The following is a 24,859-nucleotide window of genomic DNA, read 5'->3' on the forward strand; positions in this document are numbered from 1 at the left end:
TTTTCAGGCGACACCAAAAGGAATGCGAATGCAAACACGAATCACAAGAGGATCGGGAGGGTGCGGTGGCTAACGTACAGGCTTTCCACCCTCCAGGGGGACCGGGTTCAAATCCTGGAGAGTTAAAAGTAGACTAATGCCGACGCGGTGTTTCTCTCTACACTTCTTCCTTTCCCATCCGTCCCTAAAGACGCAAATGACATCGGCTGTTGGTCGCCTCCCCTAAATACTACTACTACGATTCACAAAATATGGCCATTAACACGTCTTACTTCACATCCACATCAATGAGAAGCATGGGAGATTTTAAAATACATAAGTAAAACGATGATAAAAATGCTATAAAAAAAGGAAAATTGAACGTCAATAAAAATATCCAGATTACCAAGTAACTAAAGATTTCGAGTCATTTCTGCCAAGCAACATAAGAACACTCAAAAAGATCTATCAAACGTTATTTCTTCATTATTTCGACGGAATTCAGCTCCGTCTCCATCGGAAGAAATAGAAGTAAATCATATATATATATATATATATATATATATATATATATATATACATATAAATATATATATATTTATATAGATGATTTCGTCGACGTAACACGGAAGTGCCGCATAATGAATTGGACAGCAGCAAACAATTTAGACACACATAAAAAGATCACTTACACGTTATTTCTTGATCATTTCGACGGAATTCTTCTCCGTCGAAATGTTAAAGAAATTATATATTTATGTATATATATATACACACATATATGTATATATATATATATATACACACATACACACAAACAACTATATATATATAGATATCCCTCATATTCGATAGCATGTTGAGGTGTGTGTGCTTGCCAGGAGAGTGTGTCGGCATTGTATCCACAGACGGAACCATCATTTTTGGGGACTTCGACGGGTGGGATATGGGAATTTCGCGGTCCGGGCCGAAAGGGGGAGAGGGGGTGAGGATGGCTGTGGGTGGGTGCGCCTCTCGAGGCGTCAAACGGTGAAAAGTCACGAACTCCCCGTGGCCGTGGGATGGGCATAGAGAGGGGGCGAGGGAGGGTAAAGGTTGGGACGGACCTCGCGCGGGGACACCGGCAACCACCCCCCTCGCTTCGCCCCCCCCCTGGGGCACACCTGCCGCCTTCGAAATGCTTCCTGCCTCGTAAAAGGTACCTCCTGTCAGGCAACCGACCCTGTTTGGGTGCACTTCAACACTTATAAATCTCCCACACCTCATCTCCCGTGCAATGCTTAACCCAAGTGCCTTTCCTCGTCACGCCCCGAGAGTGGGCCCGAGGAGTTGCAGCGCGCTCATACACGGAGTCATTTAGATATTATTTGGACCATATGGGATAAAAAACTATCATTTCGAACTCATTTTATTTACGTCAATCAAAATGAAAATGCATTATTTAAAATTTCGCCTTATTTTTGAGGAGACTCAAGACCAGAGGTCGGTTTTCAAAAGAAACTATTTAAACTTGAATTATGTCCTTACACCTTTGCTGGTAGTTATTCTGATCCCATCGTTCGTAAGGGGGGGATTTTAGGACTGTTGATTCTACATTTCATCTCTAAAATTTTATTTTCATAAATTACATTTTGCCACAGTTAGACAGAGTTGATTATGTAAACTGAAAAAATCTCCGATAAGGGGATCCGCGTTGAATCATGACTAAACCGAAGTTGTGTATACATATTCCTAGTGGTGATATATAATCGCGGCTATAGCAATCTTGGGTTGTGCCTCCGATCTCCGTTGCAAAGTTAAAATGCAAGGGCTTTTCTCCAGCACAAGTAACTATGGGGAAATATGGAGTGATATTGGCAAAGGGGGGGGGGAAATCGAATTGGAGATTTCCCACTTAACCCTGAGGTGTAGAAGACTCGCAATGATGTAGAAACGATATTTCCCGCACGCATCGTGTAGTTAGTGATCGACTCGCCTTAGCGCCGCGAAGGGAACTTCTTTAACAAAATCATCAAATTTAGCACACCCGACAATTGCCGGTCGTATTACCAATTCAACAAACGTAAAACCTCGCCTACCAATCTCGGGAAATATATTCGTCAATGACCTCGCAATCCTGTCACTGACGATATTTGACCACTTCGAGTAGTAGTAGTAATAATTTTAGGGAGAGGCGACCGACAGCTGAGATCATTTGCGCCGTAGGGGATGGACGGATACAAAGGATGAAGGGTGGAGAGAAACCCGGCGTTGGCATTAGCCTACTATTTACGAAAGACGCCAAGGGGCCCGCAGTTTAACGTCCCATCCGACGGACGGCGTGCTCTCTCAAAGTGCCCTCAACAAAGCACCTCAAGAGGATCGAGATACCACTGAAAAATATTCAACGCCGCAGGGATTTGAACCCGGGCCCTGTAGGTGGGAATCCAGTACGATAGCCACCTCACCATCTCGATCCCCTCGACCACTTCGAATCATTCCTGAGCGAGGTATTGTGCGATTCGGTGATGCGTACGTAGTCTGAGTGTCAATGACGGACTGCATTCGCAATGAGTTGCGCAGACAGCGGCCAGGGGCAGGCAGGGCCGTGAGGAGCAGGAGACAGGGTTGGCGAGCGGATTGAGCTCGAGGGATAGTTGTCGAGGCGTTCGCAACCGCGACACTTGGCATAAACAACGCACCTCCACTCGCGTTCTTCACCGCTCGGAATAAAATGTCCACTCAATCCACGTCTATAGCCTCCCTCCGAAATCTCCGTGAAAAAAATCGTCTCTCTTACCGTGCACTGCGATCTTTCCACCAGTGAACTCTAGACAACCAATCCAATTGCCTCAACTGCTAAGTTTCCCAGCCGTCAATTCATGCAACGCTCCGTATCATAGCTTTTACTCATCGTTTATTTATACTCTTGCTCAAAAAATCTCATATAGTTCTTCGCCTTCAACAATTTATAAATAAGAGAGCTGTTGTGTATCCGCCCTAGAGTTTGATCCTTCAACTTAGATAGTCATCAATGCCTTCCAGAACCGATGCAACAATCCAACCCTTCGGTGAGAGGTGGAGCGCAGTTCGAGAGATGGAGAGTGCATGCCGTACTTTTCCCGGGACATTCCGGGCCGCAGGTCACTTTCGTGCACTCACTTGTACCTTCCTCCAGGACTCTCGATTCACGGCCTCATTTCGAGAGTCATACGTGGCGCCTCTTTTGGATAAATGATTTGCCTCGCTGGCAACGCCCACGATGTATTCGCACGTAATGGCACTTGGTAAGAACGATATTCTTGCCAATTGTTTGCCTTGCATCATTAATGTATTTTTATTGACGAAATTGCTATCTAGATGCAATCTTTAAAGAAATTGAAATGTAAATTTTCTCTTCGCTCATTTTCTGCAAGTTATCATTCCGTTCTTTATGCCCGTACTTTGTCGTCATATTTTATTGTACTCGTTCAGAGAGCTCACTGCGAGTTTGATTTTATTTTTAATATTATTGCTATATTCCTCATTTCGTTCGAATGCAGCGTAGATTTGCTTTCTTCATTATAAGAATTTTTTAAATGCATTTCAAATTTCTAAAGGCTTTCAGATTATTTTTCTCCTTTTTGCTTCCTACCTACATACAATACAATAGTATCTGCAACTTAAAAGACAGGTTTTCTAGGAGAAATAAACCGAGTGTAGTGTTAAACTTACTATTAACAATTTTCTCCATTTGCTTCGTCCTTTGGACACGGCACCGTGACACGTCAATGTCATCTAGAATAAAACGTCGGGACGAATACCGGGAGATAGTGAGGACCGCCGTTGAATTTAGAAATAAAGTATGAATCTTTGAAACGAAATTCTATTCTCGGTCCATCACAAAACAAACAAATATCAAACTGAATTCTAAATATGACATTCATATATTTATTTTTTCCTCAAAATTACGCATAAATAATTATTTTAGTGATTACTTGTGGCGAGCCACTTTGCTGGAGGAACCAATTTCCAAAAGACGCGCTGGCATTGCTTCCCAGCAGTGAAAGACATTAGGGACAAAGAAGATGATTAGCACTGGGATGAGAATGGAGTGGGGGGTGGAAGGGTGGGGGTCCGCGAAGACCCTAGGGCCTTTATGGAGAGAGCGTTTGAATTTACAGAGAAGAGTTGAGCCGCGGGGCTTGTCTTTTGTTTATTTTTCAGAGAGATGAGAGGGGGTAGATCGCGGCCCAAATACCGATCTAACCCCCACACTCCCCGCGAAAAAGGAAAAGCCGCCCTTAATGACGGAGGCTGCGTAAGGGGCTTCCCAGGGTGCGATCGTGGGCGAGTGTCCCCGTAATACCCTCTACTTCATCCCCCTGTTTGCCTTCGGGAGTGTGTGGAGAGAGTGCATGGGTTTATCGACTCGCGGAGTCATTAAGTCCACCGCCCTTTCCTCGTCCCGCCCTCTTTGGAATCGCCATTTTTACCCACAAGCCAACTTAAGTCCGATTTGAGCGCAACGACAGGCCGAGAGCGGCTTGGGATTCAAAAGTTCAAATACGAGCGGTGGTCTTGCGGAATGGACGCCCCCCTTTCGGAAGATTCGGAACCTTTTAAATCAGAAAACTCGGGGGAATGTTTACGCAAGTCGCCGAAGCCTTCCATTCGAATTCTAACGATAATAATATTAATTCTCAGCTTTCCCTTGTCCGCCTCACCAATCCTTCTTCGCCCACCCACCCTCCATTCCCTATCCTCCCCTTTCATTACGTCGCCTTTCCACGCGCTCCTCTCTCCCATTTGAGGAGTCTCGCGTTATGCGTCTTGAGGCACGTCGCTCTCTTCCGCGATAGGTTTGCAATTAGCAATATGAACGAGCTCTCTGGTTCAGTATCACCTCTCTCTTTCTCTTCGTTCCTTTCAAGGGTTGATGTCTTCTCAACCTTATCCTTGCCCTCCCTCAAGATACCTCTCTCGTGTGTTCTTCAGCAGGTCTAATCGACCCATTTAAAGATAGCTTTTGGACGGTCCTCATCAACAGTGACGTATTGCGTTTCGTGCAGAGTTTCCTCCCCTCCCTCCTCCCCTTCCCTTCCTCCTTCCCCTCCAGTGATGCCTCAAATGATACTGCCTCGCAGCGTAATCCGGGTCGCTCAAAATAAAAGTGCCTCCCGTTGGACAACCGAGTGAGTGTCATGACGACTTTTCTTGGGCAGCCTCACCCAAGATCCTCGCGCCACCAGGTGGTGAACTGGCGGGACGGGGGTGCGGGACTGGGCGATGCTCCGAAGCCGACGATCCGCACTTCGATATTTACCGCGCCGCCCGGCAATGCGAATGCCTCCTTGTAGACGCAATGGCCCATGATACTGTGCGATAGTTGATGTTATGCGTAATTTGGCCATGCTATTCGATATTCTGCATGTTTCTATGTGCAATATTGTCCATATGCATCGACAAGTAGATTTGTTGACAGTGTAGCGATCCATGGCAATGCAATCCGACCGAAGGGGGAGGGTTAGGAAGTCGACACTTGGGGGGGTGCTTCTCCTTCCGATTGGGGGGGGGGAGGAGGAAAGGGAGGGGGTGGAAGGGGCGTAAGCGCCCCACTCGAATGGGGGTGGGTCGTAAATAAAGAGAGGAGAGGGCGACGATCCGTTATGGCAAGTGATGGTCGGGGGCGTGACTTTTGCCTTTAGCCGCCTCCCCCCCGCCCCCATGGTCGTCTGCGGACTGGTGGGGGTGGGGTGTATTATGGGAAGCCGCCGCAGCGGTTCGCTTTGTGTGCGTGAGATGTCAGGGGAGGGAAGAGAGGAGCACCGAAGGTCCTCCTCGGGGACGGCCTTCAATCGACGGACGTGGACAGGCCTCCATGCACGGACAGCACCGCCTCCTCCGGGACCACCGCCTCATTCCAATTCGGCGGTAGAGAGCACCCTTCGTGACGTAGGCGAGTGCCGAGAAAGTATTTCTCGAGGGCGCATTCTTGAAACTAATGACTACTCAGAAGTCCCCGTAAGCACAATGCACTGCTAGCCGGGCAGAACTAAACGTCAATATTGCAAAGTAAACATCTGCTGAGATTACACCGGGTTCCTCGATCTACAAGAGGATATAGCACTCTCCAAAACAATTCCGATACCAGTTAATCTATTCCCGCCGCACGTACGCATGTAGTTGCGTGTTCACACCCCCTCCCCCCCACCTCCCCACTCTCCCCATCGCGTTCACTCATTTCTCGCTTCCCCTTCGACTACGCGCCCACTTTCTTTCGCCTTCCTTTTGGCTGCTTCCTGCCTGAGGCCATTTCTCAACCCTTTATGCTGTCATCTGTCTAATTTTGTTTCATCACTCTTCCATTCCCGCTTTTCCTCCACCTTTACTCTCATCTTGTCCGATATCACTTGTTTATATGTTTTCTCTTTTTATTATTCTTATACTAGTTTAGTTTGCGGATATCGATATCCTTTTTTGCTGTTATTGCCATTCCCGCTTTCACCGTAACTCTACCGCCTCCCTCTCTCCACTTTCATATTTCACAACTGACTCCAATTACTTCTTTCATTCCATCCCTAGTAATTCCTGTTCTTTTCCCATTCCTATTCTTTCTTCTTTCCTCACCTTTTTTCTCAGTTTTATCCTCCTATATCTGGCGTCATCCTACATAAATAACAAATTAAGATACGGATCTGCTCCATGGAAGCTGCGAATTATTTGCACTGCTCTTAAATATGTGCATAATATAGTCTGACTGATATCTATCTAGATCCCTGGTCATTTTCCATTTGCTTAGTTCGTCATGTTCAACCCCTGTTTCCTGCATAACTCAATTGCTTTGTCCCCGCGGTCACTCATTGCTCCCACGCCTCTTTTACTTTCGCACCCATACGTAACTATCAAATACTTTCTCCCAGGGACACCCACCATCATTCCCTCGGATTCAAATAATACCCCGTCTATTTCTCCCTCTGCGCTGTTAGTTGCCGGCATGAAGATCCTGGACCAAGGGAATAAATTATGCATTGAGTAATTGCAAAAACAAATAAATATATATTGTACCGAGCAAACTTGAAATATTAGGAGAGGGGTAATGAGTAGTGCGGCGGTTGTTGCCGGTCACGTTCCCGATGATACGGGATCGTTCGTGTGAGCGGGGTCTCCCCGGCCCTCGAATGGGGACTGGGAAGTGGGGGGACCCCCGACTGCAGCTGCTTAATTCCGTAACACGCTTCTGCGCCGTTCTCTCTCTCCGCCGAGAAACATGCCCACGCATACATTCCGCGCGCGGAGAGGAAATGTTTCTCTTTTCATGGCCACCGCCCGCCGGGCCGTCGAGAGAAAGGAACGCTGCCCCCCCCCCTGCCCCCGGGGCCTTCTTCCCGCCTCGTCCCCATTGGAAGTGGCGGCCCGCCCAGAAGACGACACGGACAACGAAAAATGAAAACAAGACAATGGCGGTCGGCCACCCCCCCCAAGCCCGAATAGGCGTGAAGAACGGCCCGCCCCGTCCCGTTCATTGTCCCCCCCCCCAATCCCCCCACACATCTCCCACTTGCCCCTGCTCCCCGCTTTCGTTCTTTTCCACGAAGAGGGAGACAAAGTATCATCTTAGCACTTGAGTGAAAGGAATGACATTTGTTTATATTTCACCAAAATTGTTAACGCTTACGACGAGACTGGTCGGGTGGATGATGTCTTTGCCTTAGTGCTCTTGTGCCTTCTTTCAAGATCACATTCACTAGGGATCAAGCCGAAATAACTTCCTTAGGTTCGGTTTTCAGTGTTTCGTGCCTCAATTGAGCATCAATTATATTTATTCATTTAGTCCTTAATTTAACGAGCACTCTAGCACTCGATTTATTACGAATTATCCGACTTTTCAGCGAAATAACGACTAGATTTTGGCGGATAATGTTTAGCAATTCAACTAGTTTCGACTCTATGCATGGATTTAAGTACTGATTTTTATCATTAGCCGGAAGTTAAAGTGATTGTTCATTTCGTAGTACAGAAAAAACCCCTCCTACTTCATTCAAACAATGGTAATTTTACAACGCGAATTGTTGAATTATTTTAACACATAGCAGGTAGTGCTAAACCAGTCCACTCACAATGAGATAGAACTTTATGAATAAACTATTGCGCCGATATAAGAAATGCACACTCGTCTCCCAGAATGGCCGGCTATTCCATTAGAAGGCAGAACGTCATCGGCCGAAACGTCTTCTCCCACCCGCGCCACAATTTTGGCTCTGCACCATTATAACGAGTAAACAGAACGCAAATTGGATTATATACCCTCAGGCTTTACGTTATCATAAACAATAATTATTAAACTGCTTACAGGTATTACTGTTCGCAATGTAGAATTGAATTCACGTGAGACCGATTTCATCGCTAATGCGACATTATCAGGTCGAAAATTATGTAGAAAGTCCCGAGTGCATTGCTGGTAATCTACTGCTTAAGGAAAGGTTTGGACCGACACAAGCTATTGAACGATACAACTACAATTTCTTTGGCTTTCCTAAAGAAAAATCAATACGGCTACTTTACAATAGACCCCAATTTAATTCCGCATTGACTTCCTTCCACCCTTCACCACTTCCAACATACCTATCCCATCTCTGGCCTTCCCTCGTTGGCCTAAAATTCTACCCTCTGTTACAGTTTTCAACTTCATATATGATTGCCCTTTCACGTGCTATCTATGTTCTATTTTGTGTTCTAATGTGTCGCCTAAATGTTATATTACTCTCGTAAGGGTTCTAAAATACCGATATATCTCGCAAGTATATATATATATATATATATATATATATATATATATATATATATATATATATATATATATATATATATATATCCATCCCCGGACTACAACCTTGGCGTGGTTGAAGGGCTTGTGCGTTCCGATGACCCCTAGCCCTAGATCTGTGGATTCCGCCTTCCCCACCTCTCCTGTATTCGTCCTTTGTTTGTGTTCCTATCCCTTTTCCTTATAACCGTTTCTATATAAATAGTATTTAGTATAGAGTATTTGTTCGCCGTTTGGCGGGATTTCGTGTTTGAATGTGTGTGTATATATATATATATATATGTATTTATGTATATGTATATATATATATATATATATATATATATATTTTCCCTCCCCGGACTACAACCTTGTGGTGGAAGAGCTTGTGCGTTCCGATGACCCCTAGAGCTGTGCTGGCGGGAGTAATAATAATTGCATCTAGTAGGTTCACCCATGCCAGATAGGTCGAAGGTTAGGAGCCAGACGAAAGGTAGCCCACGCAGCGTCTGTTCCTTAGTGAGGCGGCTGCAATGGCGTCTGACCCCAGTGGGGCGGCCAGTAAGTGATGGTGTCACGTTAAAAACACCATTGAGGAAGGCAACGGGAAACCACCTCAATTATCATTCCCAAGATAAATAAAGGGAAAACCGGCAGCAGCAGGACAGAAGACGCAGGAGAAGGAGACCAAATTAGTTACAATAGGAATGTGGAATGTTAGGACAATGATGAGGATAGGGAAATTGGAAAATGTTAAGCAAGAGATGGAAAGGGGAAATAAAGATATTTTAGGTCTATGCGAGGTGAGATGGAAGGATACTTGAGTGATCAGTGTAGAATAATATCCAGCGGCGGGGACGAGAACCAAGGAGGGGTTGCCATAGTATTAAATAAAGAGGTAGGAAGAAGCGTAGTCAACATAGAGCAGGTAACTAATATAATATTACTAGAATAGATAAAAGCAGAACCAACGAACTTAGTTATTATTCAGGTATACATGCCACCGAGCAACCATAAGGATGAATAGGTAGTTAGGATGTACGATCAGTTAGGGGATAGAGTCGCGTGTGTTACTGCAGGGAAACATTTGATAGTGATGAAAGGATTGGAATGCGACGGTAGGCGAAGGAAGAGATGGTGTTGAGGTGGGGGACTACGGTTTAGGCACGAGGAATGACCGCGGGGAGAAAGCAGTTGAGTTCTGCAGGAGACAGGGCTTAGTCATCACCAACACTTGGTTTAGACACCACGAAAGACGCAGGTATACATGGAAAATGCCAGGTGACTCAGAAAGATATCAGCTAGGTTATATCCTGGTTAGACACAGGTTTAGGAACAGTGTGATAAATTCGCACAGCTTCCCGGGAGCGGATGCGGACTCTAACCACAATTTAGTTGTTATTAAATGTAGCGTTCGATTCAAAAAGATAAGGCAGGGGCGGCGGGTTAGAAAATGGAATGTAGAAGCATTACATGTTTTGAAAAGGAAGGAGTACAAACAGGCGGTAGAGGAAATCCTGGAGGATGGTAAAGAGCTAAGTACTATCGAAGGAAAGTATCGAGGAAGGGCTATCGAAAGCCGCAAAAGACGCTATTGGAACCGTTAACGCTAAAAGGATTTGGTAACCATGGACCACAAATGAGATGATTACAAAGATGGATGAGTGGCGAGAATGGAAGAATGTAAATACAGTGTTAGGCAATATGAAGTACAAAGAATTAAACAATAAATTGAGGCTGGCAACAAATAAAGCAAAAGAAGGATGGTGGAAGACCCAGTGTGAGGATATGGAAAGTTTGCAGAGGAAGGGTGAAATTGGTGCGCTGCACAGCAATGTTAAATTTTAACCGGGAAGTAAGAAAGGAAGGTCGATGATAACAGTTAGAGATAAGTCGGGTAAGGTAATAGTTGACGCAGAAAAGATCCAAGAGAGATGGAAGGAGTATATAGAAGAACTGTATGGTAAAAAGCCTGGACCAACAAAGTTAGAGATAGAAAAGGAACATGATGTAGAGGAAGATAGCTTAGGTCCAGGCATACTCAACGATGAGATATGCAGGGCATTGAGGGAGATGAAAATAAATAAGGCCGTAGGGGTGGATAACATTCACGCTGAACTATTAAAATGTTTAGGAAAATTTGGGAGGAAGAGGCTATATGGGCTCATTCGTAGTATCTATGAGGAAGGAATATGGCCGGAAGACTTTGTGAGATCCGTTTTATTTGCTATTCCGAAAAAGGTAAAGGCTACATCATGTGAGGACTACAGGACGATACGTTTGATATCACACGCAGCTAAAGTTGTTCTCAGGATAGTAAACAAAAGTATAGAGAGTAGGGCAAATGATTACTTAGGGGATGATCAGTTTGGGTTTAGGAAAGGGAGAGGTACGCGTGATGCTATTGTAGTAATGAGATTATTAATCGAGAGGAGTATAGAACACAACCAGGAGGTATTTGCCTGTTTCGTAGATTTCGAAAAAGCGTTCGATAGAGTGAATTGAGAAAAACTAATGAGTATATTGTAGAAAATAGGAATAGATTGGAGGGAAAGGAGGCTAATCCGCAACCTGTACATGTCTCAGACTGCTCAGGTGGAGGTGGTGAAGGGTGAGTCCGGAAGGGCAGTGTTAGGAAGAGGTGTGAGGCAGGGTTGCCCATTATCACCGTTGCTGTTCAACCTGTATGCAGAGGAAATGATCAAAGAGGCATGGGAAGACCTGGAGGTAGGAATGAAAGTGGGCGGGGAATTCGTAAAATCAGTTAGGTTCGCTGATGACCAAGCTTTAGTTTGTCATTCAGCCAAGGGGCTGCAAGCATTGCTGAGTGAATTGGAAATTCAAAGTAACAGACATGGGATGAGAATCAATATTAATAAAACGAAGGTAATGCGATTTTCTAGGAAGAAAAAGGCAAAGCTAAACATTAAAATAGGAGGGCAAAAACTAGAGCAGGTAGAACAGTTTACGTATCTCGGTAGTGTTTTGGACCAACACGGTCAAAGTAGTAGGGACGTAAGGAGAAGAATTGCGCTAGGCAAAGAGGCTTTCACAAGGAGGAGGGAGTTGATGACAGGGACTTTGAGTAAGGATGTTAAGAAAAGACTCGTAAAAACTTTGATATGGAGTGTAGCTATGTACGGTGCGGAAACGTGGTCATTGAAGCAGGAGGATAGACGTAGATTGGAGGCTTTTGAAATGTGGGTGTGGAGAAGAATGGAGAAGGTGAAATGGACAGAGAAGAAAACAAATGAGGAAGTACTTGGTATGGTGGGCGAAGAGAGGGGTTTGTTGGGAGAAATCCTGTGGAGGCAGGAAAAGTGGATGAAAGGGGGTATTGACCGGCAGTGGGATGTTGAAGACTGTGATAGATGGTAGAATGTTAGGCAAACGAGGAAAGGGAAGGAACAGGATATGGATGTTGGACGGGATGATGGGAGGAAGAAAGTACTCAGAGATGAAGAGTGACCGGATATAGAGTAGGATGATGGATTTTGTGTTTTGTTAGGAGTCACAAAATGTTTTATTTAATAGCTTTGTCCATCCAAAAACCTACCTTAACCGGTAGATTACCAAATAATAATAAATAAAAATTATTTTTTTTATTATTTTATATTATTAGGTAATATACCGGTCTATTATATATATATATATATATATATATATATATATATATATATATATATATATATATATAATACAGTTTCAACGTCCAAGTTCAAAGACTAGCTAGCTACGCTCCAAATCAATCTTTTTTAAAAAACTTGTTTTAAGATGCGTTCTCCGTTCGGGCTTAGTAATAATTCCTCGCCGTCTAGCGCTGCATGTGGACGAATGCTGGTCAGAATCCGGGGTAAGATGTTACTTTGATTGTGGAGGTTTGTTTGATTACACGGAATTTTCAGTGGGCTCTTTTTTTTACTGTTCGTTCCTTATCATCAGAATATTTGCTACGAAATAGTTCTTTGGAAAAAATGGATTATTTGTTCTTTACTAATCTATACCTCAGGGCGAACGATCTAAATTTGTGGAACTTATAATTACTGCCTGCAGACAGTGCATAAGACTTGAACTTTTCAACTCGATTCAATCAAAATAAATTTCAATTAACTGAGTTAGCCATCATATAGTACCGAGTTGACCTCCTCTCGAGTTTGACCCAGCCCCACTTCCGATGCTGATGCACTCTCGTTCGCCCGTTTCCGGATTTTGCGCGTCTCAAATCACTCTGGGCAGCCAAAGCAAACGTTGCACAACTCGGAAATGACACGCGGGGGTGAAGTTAGGGCGAAGTCGCTCATGCTTGCTGTCTTTGGGGTCCTAGGATTCTCACCAAAAAGACTTTGAGGCACAATGATGAAGTTCCGAGTCACCGGGAATCGATTGCGGTCCTCATGTCGACGTATGCTCAACTTTCCCGTGAAAAATGTCTTCGGCTCTTCAGAACGATTTGGAGAAAAAGAATCGCAACCGTGTGTTTGTGAGGAGCGGCTTCTAAGAGGCTTGCGCCACTCTGCGATTACACCCCGGGAGAGCCTTCCTCTTAAATCGACTCCTCGCTTGATCCAGCTTTCCCGAATGCTTCCATCTCCTTCCCTCCCTCCTTCGCACCCACCCACCCTCCGGGAACCACTCTTCAACTCCCGTTCCTCCCCCCCCCCAGAAAGGCGAAAAGGGAAAAATCCCCAGAAACATCCCCACAACACAAAGAGTGAACATACATACATACATACCAATGCAGGGCGTCCAATCGCATTAAATGGGAGGAGGGTCGGGGGGTGGTCCTACTTAGGGGTTGCCCTTCTTGGGGGCGGGGGGGGGGGGGAGAGAGACATTACCATAAAACGGCCAAATCCAGGCCATCGGACCCGTCGTAAGCCGTCGTGTATATTTTTTCCCAGCTCGCTACTCCTTTTCATTGGGCGGGGGCTCTTACATTCCGCCAAAGTGGGATTTGTTTGGATTCCAGCGGAGGGGGCGATTATCCGGGGTCATATTTACACTCATCAGGGGGTGGGGGGGGGGCGGGGGATCGCCTCGGCTCGACTTTGGGACAATGGTGGAGGAGGCGCCACGCGCGGCTCCGAGAGGAGATTATCCCCCCTTCCGACGGGAAGACGCGGACGGGGAGAGACACGGGTTTTATGTGGTCATCCCTCCGCGGATAAAGAGTGAATTAGCGAGAGCGGGACACAACAATGCATCTCAGGGGAATTCGAGGATGGCTTCCGGAAGAGCGAAATGTTTCCAGGTTCCGTTAAATCTTTGCTTTTGGATTCCAATTCCTGAAGAAGTCCGACCTTTCGCAATCACCTTTTTATGACCTTCCCTTGCCGAAATAATTTTCCTATCGACCTATTAAGAGCAGCACTCTTCTAGGTTGGCTTTGACAGTTGGCCAAGGGGGGGACACAGAGCGTCGGCGTGATTCCCTCAAGCCTGCCCAACGCCACGTGACACCAAGCATCACCCTGCACGCACGCTGCAGCACTGTCGGAAACCAGCAGAGACACCGTGACAGGAGCAGACAATAACTGACACTTAAAAGTGGAGTCTCCTTTTCTGGAGATGAGAGGTGTGGGCAAGGCGATCAAGAGCTCAAAGAGGAGTGGAGCCGATGGAAATGCGATGCCACAGAAGAAAGACGAAGATGGAAATTATGGCGTAGCAGCTGAAGGAGTTCTTCAGAGTAAGGGTGAAGAGAGAAGCCTAAGGAGGACACTAGTTAGAAAAAGAGGGATGGCAATTGGCCGCCACCCTTAGGCACGATATCCGGCTGAAGGCGATGAATGAGGGGAAGAATAAGGTTGAGAATGACATCGGAAGGTCAGAGCTGAAGGGCACCGCGAGGCAGCTGATGGGCATTGCCGGTTCAAGCAGCCCCGAAGGAATGAAAACGGTTTGGAAAAGGGTATTTTTTGGAGAGCATCGGTTGTCCCTCCCTTTCACCGGTTCATTCCACCTTTCCGTCCTCCTCTGCGACATGAGCGCATGTCTCAGAGACCACTCTGCTCATCCTCTTGCCGCTCCGATCAAGTTTCCGAGTCATATGGAACTTCTTCCCGTGTCAAAGTTTTCGCTGATCTTTTCTGAACGACTTTCCCTGCCATCACTCCGCTCGGGTTGTATAGCTGCAACGCTCGTTTCCCTCGGCGACTGCTTCCACAAGCGGGGCTCCGTGCGACGTCCTCCCATCGTCAGCGGGTCCCCGAGCCCAGGAGCGACGAAACCCCCCATCACTCGCCTCTCTTTTTTGCTCGTCCTAGCACACATACTATATAACCGCCGTGCCGTTGAAAAGGATGCGTCGGCAGTGCGTGGGGTTGGCTCGCGTGAGAGACGCGGAGGTGATGAATGACTTTATACATTCAATGTTCGCGAGGATTGGGGGCGAGGGGGGTGAAGGGGTGGGGTGGATAGGTAGGGTGGAGGGGTGGGGTGGAGGCGATGGTGGGACAGAGGGAGAGAGAGAGCAGGAGTTTGTGAATCCCTCCAACTGGTCCATATCTCCCGTAAGCAGCTTATCTTATTGTTGCTTATTCCCTTTAAGTGTTTGCATAAGATATTCATACGGTCGCAGGAGGGATGATATTATTTAGGCACTTGGGGCAATCTAAACCATCCGACCCTTCCCAACCAAAGGGCATCCCTCATCGCCCCTTATAAATGAGATTAGAAAACACCCGCGCACAATTTTTGCGATTGGCGTCCGACCCCGAGGCTATATTTGTGGATTGACGCCTTCATCGAGGGTGTTGGGCAAGGGGGCGGTCGTCGACATTTTTAAGCACGCGGCCGGCGGGGGATTAGTCGGAAAAGAGAGGATATTCGAGGATTTTAACGACGTTTAAACGGGAAGTTAACCGGAGGGGCTTCAAAGAGTTCATTTTAACGGGCGGCATACAATCGCCGCTGGCCATGGGAAAGTTTTATTACGTCGGGTTGGTCGGCGGTTGAATATTCTCCCCCTGTTAGGCAGGTAATCTCAGGGTGGTCGGCGGTGGGTCCGGAGGGCCGTGGTGGGTCGCGGGTCCCCCTAATACCCAACACGCTTCAGACTGCCGATGAGAGCGCGTTGGCAGTTTTACACTCTAATAAAATTTGAATGCGACGACTGTGTTGGAAAGACTTGACACGAATGGACGGGAGTTTCTTGAGTAAATCGATAATAGTCGTTAATAAATATTAGCGTGAAATTGTGAGGGTTTTTTTCATCTATATGAAATGATCCCGCCGCTAAAGATTTGACGTTGCACCGAACATTACTTTCCCATTTGGAAATCAATGCTATGAACTTCCTCTTCCTGGTCCTTTGAGCAAAGAATACCACCGGAATGGCCGATTCGAAATACGGATTCGGTGACCATAAATAGAATGGCGGAAGGTGTGCATCGCTCATCGAGGAGACCCCGTTCATTTGAAGGTTACCGTATTTCCATTGGTGTCTCAAGTTTTCGAGTGAGTTGTTTTCGTAGTCTACCTTGGATAATGATTTGCTGGAGTAGAAATTAAGTAGCAGCTGCTAATCAGGAGGAAAGATACGAGGCTGAAAATCTTCACCATTCATACGATTGCGTCCACATAATTGGCTCATGTGAATTCAGATAATAACCGAGTGGAGGGAGAGAGATGGCGATTGACGGGCGCGCCAAAGAACGCAGACGATTTTTTGTCATCATATAAACTATTGAGGAAGAATCTCTTCAATCGGAACCATTGATGAATCATAAATACCGTGAGGAGAACACGGATATGAAATGGTACGCAATTTCCTTAACGCCTACGACGGAGTACCCGTGGTTGAGGGTGTCCCTGACCGCTGGTGGGGTACCAGCGGTCAGGGGGGTCAACTCTTGCGGTGCAGCAAAGAGGGTGCTACAATGAGAGGAGATACATTTGAAAGGATGCGTGGAAAGAATGGTTGATAAATGCAATTTTTTATAATCGTTTTGATATATATTTCGATGTAAATTGTGATTTTTAAAAGACGGCACGAATGAATGAAAACAGAAAAATGTGCGCTAATGTTAGTTGAAAGGTCGCACGCAGAATTTGCGGAGGGCATCTCAAGATTATTTGTTGAAGAACGCGAAAATGGAAGCGTATGCAAGCACAATAAAAATATATTTCTCTTCTCAGTATTTATGGCAAGTGAAGTGAAACTGTTGAGTTTCATGCTTAGGATAAGTGATCAGAGTGACTAGAGTGGTGTGCGTGTTCCGATTGGGTGCTCGATAGGGGAGTGCTGTAAGCAGCGGAAGAGGTGGAAAGGGAGAGAGAGAGAGAGGGGGGGGGGAGGCAAGGGAGTTGAACGGGTGTGGGATCCGGAAAAGTTCGGATGGGACGAACGCACCGGTGAAGGAGACGTTCGAGAGAAGAGTGTGAAAGATGCGGCAAGGGAGATGAAGGGAGGCGGGCCGATCAAACGAGGGGAGAGTCGGAGGATCAAGAGGAAGTCCCTCCGGAAGACGCGAGGCGGAGGAGGTGGGATGGGGGCGAAGAGGACGATTCGCAGGCACGAATGGACCGTTTCGGTTGGCAAGCGTGCCAGAGACAGCGGCGATGCAAAGCGTTCCACCGCGACGACCACACGTCACTCACGGCCACCGCACCCGGCGCGGGCCACTCGAACTTCGGAGCACCACGCATCGGCCCGACTGCGGGCTCCCGAGATTCCTCCGAGGCCGATGGCGCAAGTCGTGGGTTTGTCTTTGAGACTGTGCTCGATTTCGCCGCCGAGGGCGGTCACCCCATTGACGGCGGCGGGGCACCTTTGGCCTTTGGCCATGAAATGATGGCTGCATCGCATATCACCCCTGGCGAGATGGCATCGAACCAACCCTGCAGGATCGCCCCGATCATTCAATAATGGCCTTGAAATCTGAATGGGTGCCCCGAACCGAGCAACAATTGGCGTAGCGATGACGGTCCTTCGAATGATTTTTTTATTAAAAATTTTGACCAGATTAATATTATTCAAATACTAAAATGAAACATATTTGACATGTTTCATTAACATGTGCGCACAATGCATTATTTGTTCAGCGAGGGGAAGGGGAAACAAAAGACGGGGCTGGAAAGTATTTTCAAACGATGGACTGGCGACTTCATCGGAGTCATTGACGCAATCCTATTTTAAATATGACATGAACATTTCTAAAAAATATAAAGTATGCTTAGGCATTTTACAACTATCAAGAACTAAAATTTTCAAAAGTGCTTTGTTTTAACCTTCGAAAATTATGTAAAGACCACATCAACAACTCCGGTCCGAAGAGGGCACTGGATTTGCGTGCTTAACACGCCACTCCGGCAATCAGAGAGCATTGATATTACGAGGGCGCAGTCCAGAAAGTAACCTCTGATCGTGTAGTAATAGGGAGCGAAGTATTGTGGGGAGCCGAATGTTTGCTGCATTGACACGCACACACACGCACACGCATTATGGCAGTGCGCCTCGTGCTTCGGTGTCCACAAGGCCACACCGCTTGTCATCTGTTCAGAGTGGCAAGTCAAAATGAACAACATAACTGGAAATGCCGCATAATGTGAAATCCGTTGAGTGATAATGTTTTCACTGGCGATAAACTTCAAAGATATTGATATTCATGGGGAAATTTGTGCTGTGGACTGACCAAGGGATGAGTGACACAGTGTTGTGCGTCAGTGGTGTTGTCAGTTTAATAGTGAATAGTGACAAATGTCGATGATGTCCAAGAACTGGCCATCCGTGAGTTCATCTGTCGCCTTAAGGCTAGGCCGACGATCACTGCGGTGTCCTCTCGCCGAGTGAACATTGGTGCTGTGGCCATTGTTAAACTGATAATGCACCACTGCCTCACTCCACTGCCTTCATTCATTTTTCCGTCTCCATAAACACGTCACACAAAGTTGCACACACATATGAATTGCAATTTGCTTGTGTTAGTTTTTTGCCAGTGAAAACCTAATCACAGATCCCACTTCATAACTCGTCGGATTTTCTATTGCGGCGCAAATTTTAACAATTCTCAATGAATGTAAAGTAGGACAACCACAGTCTGCACACAATACCACAGCGGGATGCATAGTACAGAGCGTACTGGACGTTTAGACACCAAGGTGGTGGCTCTAGCCCCATTAATCACCGCGACGCTAGGCCGAAGCGTAAGGCACTTTCTGGACCTCCTCCTGCATAAAAACAGATGATCCCAGCAGGCCTCAATGCACTCACTGATTGCTGCTGTCATAGCCCACGCGTGGATCGGGAAGGGCCCGCAGGGTTCACATGTCCCTGTGTGGCGCAGATGGCACGCACTCACCTGAACCCTGGACTCCGGGAGGTTGATCTTGATGGCCACCTCCTCCCGCATGAAGATGTCCGGGTAGCGCGTCTTCGAGAAGAGCGCCTCGAGGACGTCCAGCTGCGCCCGCGTGAACGTCGTCCGCTCCCGCCGCTGCTTCCGGGGGTTCCCCGCTGAGGGCGCGCCCGGCCGCCAAGGAGGTCACCGCCGGAGACATCCAGGGCCGACGGCGTGGAGAAAGTGATGGAGGGAGGAAGGGGGAGAGAGAGGGCGAACGGAGTGTAAAAAAGCAATGACAAGCGGGCCGCGGCAAAGCGGACAGAGAGACACCAACGTGGACCACGTCCACCCTTGGTGCCTTGGTTCCACTTCACCAACATTCCCATCTAATCACACGATGCCTTGCAAGCCACCGGACGTGGAAGAGGGGGCATCATCCGCACCAACCATGCACACCGCGCGAAGACTGAACGCCGCAATGTGCAAGACTAGAAATACTGATATTTACTAATAGTTTCCATGATATAAGGTAGAGAAAAATTTTACGTCCAGTTAATGGATCATCACCATCAGCAGGTAAAATCATGCCAAAAAGATAAAGCTATGAGTGAGATGTGTGCCACGGTTCGTGGAGAGTTAGAGGCACGCGCCTTGCGGTCACCAGTTTTGAGAAGGCGGGAACATCGATGCAAGCATTCGCTTTCGGGCGGGACACGAGTGGCACGTGCCATCAAAGCCAACTTGAGGAAGGGAGGAAAGACGGAGCTTTGAAAGACGGACAGAGTCCATGGATGAGAGTTCCTAGCAAAGGGAAATGCAGCCGACGACGCCATCTCGGAGGCATTCCGATGATAAGTGAGCGCTGACGAGAGGAGAGATTCACACCAGAGGCACTCGCAGGGAGAGACACGGCCGGCGGCGCCACCGAGGAGAGTGACGTACGGACCCTGTGAAACTACCGGGTCCGACAGGGTAAATTACGACCCAGGGTGAGTGGCAGGGGGTGTCGGACCATCAACTGCTAATTAAAGTATTGCTGGCATATTAGCCACCAAAGGGCATGGGAAATACGAGTAATTCAACGATAGAAATCTTTCTTAACACAGCTCACGTGCACTGCGACGCCTAGGTGCGTCTAAAATACTTCACTAGAAATGCGAAACCTGCTGCTAGCAAAGGAAACAATAGAACAAGGTTTATGTGAAAAAATGAACATGAACCTCTCCGGCAAGCATAAAAAACTGTTTCCTTCGCGCCGTCGCCGTCAGTTGTTCTGATCCCTTTTCGATCGTGACAGAGGCGACATCAAATCTGTCGGCTGCACAATCAACCTCTGTGGTTCTGTATCCCGTTCCCTCCTGCCGTAGAAGGAGTAAGGCCAATGCTCTCCGTAGGCAGGGCGCTGAAAATCTGAAGCACGATTTATCTTTTAGGGTGAGGGCCTCCAATACTTTCCCTTCATTTGAAATGAAAGCACTGTTTTATTTTGCGAAATGAAAACCTTTAAGTTGAAATCGGGTTTAACTGGGTGAGTAAAGCCATCCGAAACGTGATCCGACAGCAAGATGGCCACACGTGGGGCGACTGCAAAACAATGAATATGTCGGGAGAACAATGTATTAGTTCATATGTATGTTGCGCAGTGCGATTGGCAGCCGTGAAATGAAGACGAATGGATCATCTAAGATCAGCAATGGATCGTGGAGACATGATGCAGGGAGTCATCGAAAGGGAAAAGCGGAAGTAATTCGGAGACCACCTGAGACATGATGCGCGATTGGAGCCAACACACGTCAGAGAGGAAATACGAGGGTCATCCGGAAAGTAGTACCCGTTCGTGCCGCATGAAGTGCTGACGACGCGAGTAGCCGCTGGACGAGGTCAGATAGCTTCAGTGGCTTGTCTGCCTTCTCTGAGCCAAGTTGCGTGACGCTAGCATTGCCTGTGTTGTTTCTGTGATTGTTTACAATGTTTAAAAAAATTGAGAACGCCGCCAGTTGTGAAGTGAGGGCAGTGATTAAATTCCTCAATGCAAGAAACGTTCGCCCATGTGATATTCATCGCCAATTAAAGGAGGTGTATGGAGACAATGTAATGGACGAGTCGTCTGTTCGGCGGTGGTGTCGCAACTTCAACATGGGGAGGGGGAACACACACGACGATGAGCGTTCGGGGAGACCGTCTGTCATTACAGACCAACTGGTGAGCTCAGTTGACGAATTCGTGAGGAACGATCGGCGCGTCACAATTGATGACATCTGTGAGCATTTTCCCAATGTTTCTCGAACAATTGTTCATGAAATTGTTAAACACCATCTGCATTATGCAAAAATTTGTGCAAGATGGGTCCCTCGCGTATCTCAATGAGCTGGCGGCGAAGGACTATGCAGCAGGAATACAGAAACTTGTCACACGTTATGACAAATGCCTTAATTTGCTTGGAGATTATGTTGAGAAGTAGTTTAAAGTATCCTCTTTCAAATAAAATTTTTTATGTTTGTTAATATTTACTTTTGTGTCTTTATTTCACGAACGGGTACTACTTTCCGGATGACCCTCGTACATGAAGAGGTATTTGCCGATATTATTAGATTCAACATCTGTCAGAAAGCAATCTTAGAATGGCCATCGACGATGACGAGAGCCAATAAACGAGCGGACATCTCCACCGACGAACAACTGACTCACGAAAGGAGGTCAGAGTGGCAGGACAGCTCTTGGGTGGGCGGAAACGGAGGCTGACTCTTGCACGGACCGATGCCCGCCGCGGCACACCAAGGGGAATGGTCGGCCCTTTTAAGGGGTCGTTCGCGAGGAACCCGAAACTAACGAATCTCAACGATGTCCACGTCCCGTCCCTGGCTACCATCCCCATTATTGGCGCACGCAAGAATGGAGAGCTAGTGATGCCGTTCCGCGGTCACCTCCTCGCCTTTCGCGATTGTTTCGCGGCGATGACGTGGGGGAGGCCTCGCCCCGAATGTGCCCCCGCGAATCTGCTCTGCCCCCACCCGCCCCACAGGGGAATCAGTTCGCCTCCCCTGCTTCGTATCCCTGGAATATCTTCACAGTCTCATCTCACCGTTCGCGTACCCTTTTGCTCCCGGGACGAATGAAATCCATTTTGGTCGTCATGGAGGCAGGATTATCTTCCTCGAGTTCTCATGTTTACAACTTTTGCGCATGCGCTATAAATGCGGTCTATTTGCTGTTGTTTACCACCAGATGTTTTGAATATCACTGGTAACCTGTATGACCTTCGGGCTCCATCGTCCGTCTTCCTCGTTTATAGTCTTCTTCAGGGAAAGGCTCTGAAAAATCTCCTCGATTCAATTCAAAATGCATAATTATTCGTCGAATTGTCAGACGTGCTCATTTTTCTTGCTGAGTTCCAAGGAGGAATGGTCGATGAAATTTCTGGAGTTGAAAGATTGAGCCATTATATTTGAAATGCTCCCTCAAAAATTTAAGTACTCCGTTCATAATAGTTTCCTGGACTGATATATTATAATATTTAACTTCGGAGTGAAATTACAATGCAAAAATTTCAGAATGTAAAAATCATTCGCCTTGACCGTGATGCGAACCCTGATTCCTCAATGTCCGGCCGATTGCTTTAGCCAGTTAAGCTACCGAGTCGTTCAAATACACTCCGATATTTTGGAGGCTTTAAAGGGATAAGATGTTGTGGCGAAATGCCGTACATACGATGTCACAGGCAAACTCATAGGCGTCTGGCGTACATGCAGCGTGGGGATCGCGAAAACTTCGAGCGCAGCGCGGTTGCTCCTCCAGGACCATTGACATGAATCATTTACATCGAGTGCATTCCTCTGTAGCATCAGATGTCGCCTCCGCGTAATACAATATGGCGTGATCTGTTAACCGATGAACTTTGTTAATGAATGGATATTGTAAGTTTCAGTTTAAAATATGGAAGTCAAATGCCTCTGACGGAAGCGACCTGCAAACGCCCTTCCTTGAAAGTATTTTTTAAAAACGTGCCCAATTGAGTGTCTGGTATGTTTTGTTCCCCGTGAATGTGTTTTCTCAGTCGCCTTAAGTCAACCATTCTCCTCGTGAATTCTCATTGTGAATGGAAAACTGAAGAATCTTCTGACCCAGCGAATGCTGGGTGCTTAACACTGCTTCAACTTGATAATTGAACGAAATGGATTGGAAATGTAATATGCAGATTCCACGATACATGGGATATTTAGCAGGATCAGGTGTACCCCAAAACTGAAACAACACATAATTTCGTATCATGTAGGAGTTCGAAGATTTTAGCAATAGCGAAATATTGAATAAATCGCACGTACTATAAAACAACCAGTTATTTTGCATTTATTATTGAAAGTGGACCTGAGAATTTTAAATTAATGAAGTTTATTGACTGTTTTTCTGTACCAATTACGTTCAATAGGTGGAGTAAGCCAGAATAAACTTATTGAATGCAAGAATTTGCCAAAAAGGTCATTAAGATTTGCTTATGTTGAATAAATAAGGAAAGAACTCTAATTGTTGGGTTGACAGATAATGAATGTGCCTATTTCGTTTCATTCTGTGTGATACCAATGACTATGTCATCCAAAGCCCTTATCCTAATACAAGAAAGGAAAAATTAGTCATTATTTGATAATGATTGACACCGATTGTCGATTTGAAACTGATTGGTATTGATCAATAAACATACATTTTGAACTTTTACAATCCTTTAATATTCGATTGGGAAAAATTTGCATTCTTTACCTGAACGGCACTCAGCGATTCATGTGGCCTCTGCTGGTGTGGGCACAACAGAAGATACCGATTTCCTCTCGTCAAATGACAGTGCAAGAAAGACTAAGGTGGTGACCAAATTAGGCGCAGACTGCATTTCCATGGAAGACTTACGCGTTAAGGAGGATTTTGGAGGAAGAGTTTTTACGGAAAATTCGTAGCATATATAAGGGAGGAATGTGATCCGAACACTTCGTTAGATCAGTGTTATTTTCTATACCAGAAATGGGAAATAACACTGCTCTATAAAAGGTGGACTTAAGAACAATAAGTTTGATTTTGCAGGAGGCTAAAGTTGTTTTCAAGATCATCAACAAAAGGAAAGAGAGTAGGATAAATAATTACTTAGGGGATGATCATTTTGGGTTTAGGAAGGGGAGAGGTACGCGTGATGCCATTGCAGTAATGATATCACTAATCGCGAGGAGGATAGAATACAATCAGAAAGTATTTCTTTGTTTCGTAGATTTCGGAAAAGGTGTCTCATAGACAGGAGGCTAATCCCCAACCTGTGCGTGTCTCCGACTGCTCAGGTGCGAGTGGGGGTCGGAGACTCCGAATAGGCAGTTTTATTTATTTATTTATTATTTACACAATTACGTTGCAATAAGGCGATTTTCCTGGTGGCAACGGTCAAGTTTGGCCACAGCTCTTACAACGAAAATTACATACGGACACATATAAAAACAGATAAGAGACAAAATATTTTTACATACAATGACACTTCCACATCACATGCAAACTAACTTCCACATCACATACAAACAATATTTTCAAATCTACAATGAAGTTTATTACCCAGTGGCTGCTTTACGTTTATACTTAAAACTTCTAAAATTGGATGGAAAGAGCTCAAACAAACCTCCAGGCAGCTGGTTCCAATCAATTATAGCTCTATTTAAAAAAGAGTATTTCCTCTTAATTGTTTTTTGAGTCCTTATTTTTATTTTGAAATTATGGTCGTTTTTTCTCTTAAAGTTGCAGGCAGGCTTAAAGCAGGCTTTTCTATCCCTTGCCATAAATCTTCCCACGCTTTGTCCTTTTTAACAATT

The 24,859-nt window shown here is 46.1% G+C and overlaps 1 protein-coding gene across 1 annotated transcript in view; it reads right to left on the bottom strand.

Annotated features, from left to right (window-relative positions):
- Nucleotides 1-24,859, bottom strand: part of LOC139695042 (homeobox protein OTX2-like) — a 102,960-nt gene that overhangs the window by 53,722 nt on the left and 24,379 nt on the right. Inside the window, exon 2 of the mRNA XM_071593634.1 lies at nt 19,044-19,198. Coding sequence (XP_071449735.1) covers nt 19,044-19,198 — 155 coding nt within the window. The remainder of the gene's footprint in view (nt 1-19,043; nt 19,199-24,859) is intronic.

The sequence above is a fragment of the Hetaerina americana genome, unplaced genomic scaffold, assembly GCF_022747635.1.
Source record: "Hetaerina americana unplaced genomic scaffold, ioHetAmer1.1.p SCAF_6, whole genome shotgun sequence".
In the NCBI taxonomy this organism is placed as follows: Eukaryota; Metazoa; Arthropoda; class Insecta; order Odonata; family Calopterygidae; genus Hetaerina; species Hetaerina americana.